This window comes from Oryzias latipes, chromosome 9, assembly GCF_002234675.1.
Source record: "Oryzias latipes chromosome 9, ASM223467v1".
In the NCBI taxonomy this organism is placed as follows: Eukaryota; Metazoa; Chordata; class Actinopteri; order Beloniformes; family Adrianichthyidae; genus Oryzias; species Oryzias latipes.
In genome coordinates, this window is record NC_019867.2 from 17,348,264 (window position 1) to 17,356,058 (window position 7,795).

At 38.0% G+C, this 7,795-nt stretch overlaps 1 protein-coding gene across 1 annotated transcript; it reads right to left on the reverse strand.

The window, feature by feature from the left end:
* Nucleotides 1-508: 508 nt before the first annotated feature.
* Nucleotides 509-3,613, reverse strand: LOC101171339 (protein neuralized-like). Its single transcript, XM_004072490.4, has 4 exons — nucleotides 3,484-3,613; nucleotides 2,035-2,544; nucleotides 1,758-1,919; nucleotides 509-1,656 (listed from the first exon to the last, which is right to left on the reverse strand). Exons 1-4 carry the CDS (start codon nucleotides 3,512-3,514, stop codon nucleotides 1,484-1,486), a joined length of 876 nt encoding a protein of 291 aa, XP_004072538.1. The 5' UTR covers nucleotides 3,515-3,613; the 3' UTR covers nucleotides 509-1,483.
* Between the last annotated feature and the right edge of the window lie 4,182 nt (nucleotides 3,614-7,795).

Consider the following 7,795-nt stretch of genomic DNA (forward strand, 5'->3'; position numbering starts at 1 on the left):
TACTGCTTTAGACCCACTCCAATGAAATTGGTGTTTTTGCTGTTTTTAACTTTTTCTTGAAGCATTTTGCTTATGGTGAAGGACATTAAAAAATTTAGAATAAAATTGCTTTCATGAGTATATTTTTACTTAAATGGTTATGAAGCAGGAGTACATGAAAAAAATGCAGATTGAAATATGTTACGTTATGTGGAAAATACAATGGGAAGGCCACTACAACAGTCCAGCTCACAACTCACAGGTGAATTTCTAACGAACTACTGCAGAAATGATGTCCTGAAAAATGATTGTTTTGCTTTTTGTGGCTAAAAAAATGGCAAAATCATAACTACAAGACCACTGGGAATGCTTTTAAAATAGATCACAAGATGATCGGAGTGGGACTTTAGGAGCAACCAGTTATTTTCTGTAGAAGCAATAGGAACAAACGTGCTTCTTGATGCAGATGGATTTTAGTTTTTCCTGCATCAGCAATGTTTGGGCTTTTAAGGTTAAACTACAAAAACACTTGCCAGCATTTTGCTTCATTCACTCCTTTGCCATGTTAATCATTTACAACAGACAAATCATTTAATAATACCACTGATTTGTGTGGACAATTATACCAGAGCTGTTGCATTAAAGACAGAACAGGTGAGCATGGATCCAGATGACGAACAGAGGAGATGCGGATACATAATCAAGTACACTAAATGTTTAATTTATATTAAAGTCTTAAAAAATACTGCAGATCATTTATTAACTAATAAGTTTTGTTTTCTATTTAACCACAGCAATGATTTGCAGGTTGCACGTTTTTCAGTTGTGCAAGAAACATCTCCACTCTCTGGTATCTTTCCAGCAGCGTAAAACACACCCATAACCAGTTTCAGATTACACAATCTACTGCATCGGCTTCTGCATTTTAAACAAAATATGTCTACTCCTTTGAAAAATGAGTCATTTTTAGATTCACGACAGTGCTGGGAAACCAAACACTCCGCTTATTTAGATACATATCTCAGGATCACATCAGACACATCAACAAGAATAAAAGTCAGAACGTCTTTATATCTTTCCTTATCTTTGACATTCTTCCAGACAAGTGACTTTTTTTTTTACAAAGTAGAAACATGTAAAAAGAAATTACAGTTAAAAATATGTGTAAAAAACATATAAAACAAATTCTTATACACAATAAACGCTCATGTCTTTGTCAGCAACAGATATTTTGGCTCCTCTTCTTTATCTAGAGATTACAAAGAAAGTGCAAAAGAATGACATTTTTCAATTTACATTTTACAAAATACATTTATGCTCATTGGGACTGGTGTCAGCTTCATAATACATTTTCTTTGTCTCACAAGGTTTTTATAAAATGTAAGTGTTTCTGGAGTGTCAGATTCTGTGGCTTCAACAATTCACGTCAGCCACTTTTCATTTTCCTCACTACAATTACAAAAACAGTTCAGGGATTATTTCAGGTGGAATAGCATTTCAAGGCTCAGCCAGACACCCCCCTCCACTCTATTAACAGAGACCTGATGTCCTCTCGGCACAGCGGGCAGGTTCCAAACTGCAGCAAGACTCTGGAAGTGCATTGGTAACACAAACACTTGTGGCCACAGGGCAAGGCACTTTCGACTGTTCTCTGCATGCACACCACACATGTTTCATCTGGAACCAGAAGACAAGAATCAAGGTTATATTCCTGGCATCACACAGACAGACTTCACTGTGCTAAATAAAAAAAGAACCGCTACAGTGACTCTTTTTACCTGCTGACATGTCCATTTCAAGGTTGGAGACGCACTCATCACCGTATCTTGATGTTGAAGCGTTAGCATTCAAATGACAGCTGTCATTGGGTGAGATGGGAAGCTCAGGTACAGGAACAGTGCAGGACTTTCTTCTATAAAACAATCTCTTCATCTCAGAGCCTGCAGCAGGGAGGTCACAGCAAAGGTCAGGGACAGAAAGACCATGATCCATGATCATGAATTTGAATAGAGAATAAGACAAAGAGGAGATACATTGTGAATGTGATAAACATACCAAGCAGAAATATGGAGCGTGTCTGTCCGTAGATATCTATCATGGCCCAGAGGGGCTGACCGAGGTCCACTCCTGAAAGAAGTTTGTCCCGCGTGTTGCCGCATTCTACATATATGTTTCCACCAGCAGAGACCCAGAACACCAGCTCTGAACCTGCAGAACACTGGGACTCAGGCACAGGAGCAGCCCAGTGGCCCGGCTTTTGGGTCAGATTTGGGATGGCCATCCTGGGCAGAGGCAAAGATCTGTCTGAAGGTGGCACGCTGGTGAAGCCGATCCGCATGGCTCCCTGCCATTTAAACAGTTCTTCCTTCTGCACTCGAACATGAACTCTCTCCTGGACCCTTACTGGCCGGCTAGTGAACACTAGGCCATCTCTGAACGTGTCCCCTATCCTTTCAGCCTGCAGACCATCCGGGCTCAGGTGGATCCGGTCTCCAGTAGCCCAACTGTGGAAGGTCAGAAGTCCGAGGCAGTGACGGCTGCACTTATTTGTTACCACTGAGCCAACTGTTGAGGAAAAAAAGAAGAATTTTATTTGTGGAGTTCTATAAATAGAAGTAAGAGAGGATTCAGTTCCACAAAAATGTCACAAAGCAAGTTTTTAAACCTTCATTTGTTGCTTGAGACAACTAGCATACAAGAGATATGGGTTGTTTTTCAGGCAGCCTTATCTGCTGCTCTCTTTTCTTTCAGATCTCAGCCTGGCCTCCACTGACTGATTATCCACATTTAGTGTCACTCCAAAATTTCGGAAAAACAAGGGTCTGACAAGACGAGACTTATGTGTTGAAACCGGTTTTAAGAGAACCAAAAGTTCATTCCTGCTCACTGCTGCAACCAACTTGGAAATTTTCTTTATCCAGTGCTGCCATGATCTAAGAAAAATTGCTGTTGTCCATCCCACTGCAGTATAAAGGAATTCCAAGAAAACCTTTATGACTATTTGCCGAACTATTTAAATCTTTTGTCAGGTTAATCACTACAACAAGTTAAGTGTGCCTTACGAACCTTGTGACACACCTAACTATACTGATCTTATTCCTGGAACTGCAAAGATGAAACAAACAATAGCTGTTGTCAAATTTATTTCAGGAATGTCTCCTCCTGAACATTCTAGTGCATCATAGAGATGACCTCACAAGACAGAAAAAGTCAACTCCCACTGAAGATTGACTGTTTTTTAGCTTCTTTGGCCCAAATAAATCTTTAACTTTCTCTTCTAACTGACAAAACAAGAATTAAAATATAAGATGTATTTAAAATGTTTGCTTTTTAAGAAATGCAAAAAAAATCTCTAAGGCAACACATTTAATTGTAAAGCTGCATGAGTTTAAAGTTTCAACAAATAAGAGTCAGCCAATAATAATTTAATGACTGAAACTTTTTTGTTATGGAGATTTTTACTTTTACATGAAAATTCAACGTATAATTCGATGAACATCTCACCAAAGTTATTGTTGCCGTCTTCTTTCACCATCTTAAACAAGAACTCATCGATCTTCTGTTGCTCTGTGTTTTGCTTTGCTCCTGTGATTCATCTGCCCAACAGTGTTGTTGGCCGCCTTTAAGGCAGAAAGCATGTGTGATTCGAAAACGGTGAATCCCTGAGAAAGGGAGGCGGGCTTGAGGGAGGGACCAGACGTGGGAAATTTCCCCAAAGTACGGACCGTGTGCAGGCATGTGCAAACATTTCTTATTTTTAGTTCCAACTGTCACTGGCTTGTTGTTTTCTGGGGAATTTAAGAGCAGCTAAATTGAAATAACAAGACAAGAAAATAATCAGGTTTTTCTTGTGTGTGAATGTCTTGAACCTCCATCAGTTTTGCTTTTCTTCTTTAAAAAATAAAAGCAGCACACATATTTTGAGAAAATTAGAAGTATTTCTTCTTCAGGGCTGCATGGTGGCGCAGTGGTTAGCGCTCTTGCCTCACAGCAAGAAGGCCCCTTCAAGTCCCGGCTGGGGGACATGAAAAACACAACATCAATGGGGGACCTTTCTGTGTGGAGTTTGCATGTTCTCCCCATGTATGCGTGGGTTCCCTCTGGGATCTCCGGCTTCCTCCCACCGTCCAAAAACATGCTTCATAGGTTGATTGGCAACTCTAAATTGTCCATAGGTGTGAGTGTGAGAGTGAATGGATGTGTGATTGAGGATATTCTACCCTGCGACAGACTGGCGACCAGTCCAGGGTATCCCTTGCCTACACCCAAGTGGCCGGGATAGGCTCCGGCAACCCCGTGACCCCAAAAGGGAATAAACGGTAAAGAAGATGAATGAATAAAAAAAAAGAAGATGAATAGAAGTATTTCTCTTCACATTTCTGCTTCTATTTCTTCATTTACAAAGATGAACCTTAATCTTTTTTTTAAAAAATCCCCTCTAATATGTGAAAGTGTTGACATTTTGCATGATTGAGACAAACATAAATAGTTTGAAGGATTGAAAAGTGTTTTTTTTGTGTGTGTTGCGATGGGATTTAAAAGGCAGAAATCTGAATAATACATTTTGATCATTTTCCCACAGCTCTGTAAATTTACTGAAACTGGTCGGTGAATGAAATGAAGCACATGCTTTCTCGATTCCTGTTGGTCATTGCCAAAGATTTTTTTGTTCTTACAGAGTGGACGTGTGCGTTTTTACCCCATCATTATTGGTCATATCCTTGCCATATAAGGCAGTGAAAGGAAATCCAGCTCAAAAAGGTTTTTGCTTGCTTTTCTGCATCCGTCTGACTTAAGAAAACCTCACCTATGAATTTCTTTGTCAATTCTGCCTTCCAGATATTGCAAGCCATATATGAAATACTCTCTGATGTCATCTGCAGGTTTGTAATGTTACATCACACTCCACGTACATATTTGACGGTGTTTATTGTTGCACTTAAAGTTTTATGGTATATATCAGTTACAGGAAAGCAGAGTTGGTAAAGGAAAACGGATGCAAAGCTGTTGCAACACCTCATAAAAGAAGCCTGTTTAAGATAAAGATTCAACACTTACACAATTCACATGAAATCTTTACAGAGGGGACTTCCTGTGAAAACTCTTTCATGTTGTCAGATTATTTCCCAGAAAAAAAAGACAAAACCAGAAAGCGGACTGACTCATTTGTTTCAGACGTCAGATAAAAAAGTGAAACTAATAAAAAAAAAAAAAAAATCAGGTCAAACTTTAATTTTAAAACTTCGAAAATAATTGCACTGACTGAACAGGCCCCTTAGAAATAAGAAAGAATTCCAACCCTGTTGGCAGATTTTCTTAAGCATACATAAGCATAAAAATCTGACAATGGGAAAAGAAAAATTGTCTTACAAGTACTCTTATTTCAGGAAAAAAGTTTAGTCAATAAGACATGTTTTCTCCAACTAAGATTGTTTCACTTTTAAAAAACTTTCTTAATAAGATTATTTTTCTTAAAAGACAGAAAATAAGACAAATTTTTACTTATACTTTCCTAAGATTCAGTTTTTTCAGTAGTGCAGCTGGAGTGACCCATTTATATTCTTTAATGAAGAAACATTTGTCAGTTGTTCTTTTCTCTGTAACTTGGTTTGCCGCTCAGACGTGAGCACAATGGAGTTGGCTTGCAGGAACCTTGTCTCAACAAGCAAAAAAAGAGGAGGACAATGTAAACGAAACAGAAACTAAAAGATTGTTTGAAAAGGATTTGTTTTATACTCTCAAACCCCACAAAAAGCTTTAATGTGACCTTTCTCTCAGTGATTTTATAAATCTGATCAAAGTTCTGTTAAACATTTGCCTTTGCAGCGACACTCACTTGTGCATTATTTAGAAACTGTAGTGCTTTTAGTGCCAGCCGGACTTATTCAGAAGCTCAAAACAGGTTTGAGAGCTTTGGGTGCCCTTTTGTTTGGTTAGCTTTAAACTGAAGTTTATTTAAAGTTTTTAAGTTGTTGCCATTATCTGGTTTATCTATTATGGATCTTTCTTTGCTGGTTTCTGACAGCTAGAGACAGTTTGTCAAATAGATTTTAATGAGGTTCCAGTTCTTCCTGCTGCACCCTCTGCTTTGCCATACCTTAATAGCACAGAAATAATGAAAGAATATCAACAGAGAGATCTCAGCAACTGGAAGGGGAAGGGGGTGGGCTTACTCTAAGCCAATGGTCCTGCCCAAAACTCAGAGAATAATTTCTAATGAACTCCTGCCGCTCTGCAGAAACTATGTCCTAGAAAATGACACAGGTTTTTGGATTTTGCCTAAAAATGGCATAAGATCAAAGACCACTGGGAATGCTTTTACAATAGAGGAAACGATGATCGAAGTGGGACGGTGAAGGGTTCACCACAGGGCCAATGAGAATCTCAGCAGATTCCAAACAACAAATCGGAAGAGTTTTCAAAGAAAACGATAGTTTGTGATAGTAACAATCACAAAGGACTATGCATAGGAAATGAAAGGCAAAGACTGCATTGGGTTTTCCGGTCTTTCATTTTAGTCTGTTGTTCTTGTGATTTGTGTGTTGGGGCATCACTGTTTATTTTTAAACCACAGTGAATTACAGGTGGCATCAAGTCTGAAAGCTTTATTTGACTGTATAAAGGTTGTGATTATTGTTAGTCCACATAAACTTGTTGATAACCTACACTATTAGGCAGAGCTCTTTGAGTTGTTGGTTTGATTTTGGTGATTTTCCTTGTCTTTCCATATTCAAATTCCTTCTGCTTTTTAAAAACACATTTCTATTTAAGGGTTATTTTTTGGACATAAAATTAAATGTAGTAAATGCAGTTTAGTTTTTAAATGAATTAACAGAAAAAGAAAACTACATTTGACATTTAAACCTCAACTGTGTGTTGAAACCTCAGTGTTAACATTATTCTGAACAGGGGACTTATGATTCAAAGCTGAGAGCTGCTGGTCCTCCGTAACCCTTGTGCTGTGGGGTCAAGATGACCAATGACGTGTTCTCCCTACCATGACAAAGGTGGATAAAGGTGGAGAGGATTTCATGTAATCCATGGACACCAGTGAAGATCACAAATCACTGAAGAAAAAAGTTCAGCGCACTGTCTTGTGGGGTCTAGATGACCACACTCCCAATGTTAAAGTGCCTAGGATAGAACAAGGGTTTTAATTTAGCCATGATCCCCAAATGAAAAGCCTGACATGGAAAGGAGTTTTGAGTATCTGACTGAAAACTGTTAGAGAAGTTAAATAGTAAACGTTTACACACTTGATGTGCACAGCATGCCATACTTCATTTTCCCACTAGAAGGAGCAATTACTCTTCCTTAGCTTCATCAACAGCCATTAACATTACCTCTCACTTTTTTCTTCCTCCTTTATTTTTGATTTTTTTTATTTGTTCCATGGCTTATGTGTTTTGTTTAAATTTACATTAGCATTTATATATTTCTTTTGTAGTCAGAAAGACTTCAACTAGAGGCCAGACTAGTTGTTTTTTTTGTGCATTGTTTTTTATTTTAAGGCTAGGAATGATTTTGCTGCAGTGATTGTGTGCTTTTGGTTAACCCTCCTGTTATGTTCATTTGTGAGTAACAGAGATGATGTTCATGTTTTATTAATTAAATAATGTCTGAAACCCAAAAAATCTTAACAAGCAGTGTGAATATTTCATTTCTAACTCCATTAACAACTATTCTTTCAAAAACTTAGTGAAATGGTGTTCCTTACCTCTAACAGGTAGTGGTTCAATTATTAGATAATTCACTCGTTTTTCTTAAAAATATACATGTTCTAACTTTATTTTTATTTTTCACTGCTGTATTACTT

Bases quoted from the DNA above. Each gene is read 5' to 3' on its own strand.
- LOC101171339 (XM_004072490.4), bottom strand. From the start codon at position 3,514: ATGGTGAAAGAAGACGGCAACAATAACTTTG. The intron at 1,920-2,034 runs GTATGTTTATCA...TCCCTGCTGCAG, and splicing joins ACGCTCCATATTTCTGCTTG to GCTCTGAGATGAAGAGATTG. The intron at 1,657-1,757 runs GTAAAAAGAGTC...TTCTGGTTCCAG, and splicing joins TGAAATGGACATGTCAGCAG to ATGAAACATGTGTGGTGTGC.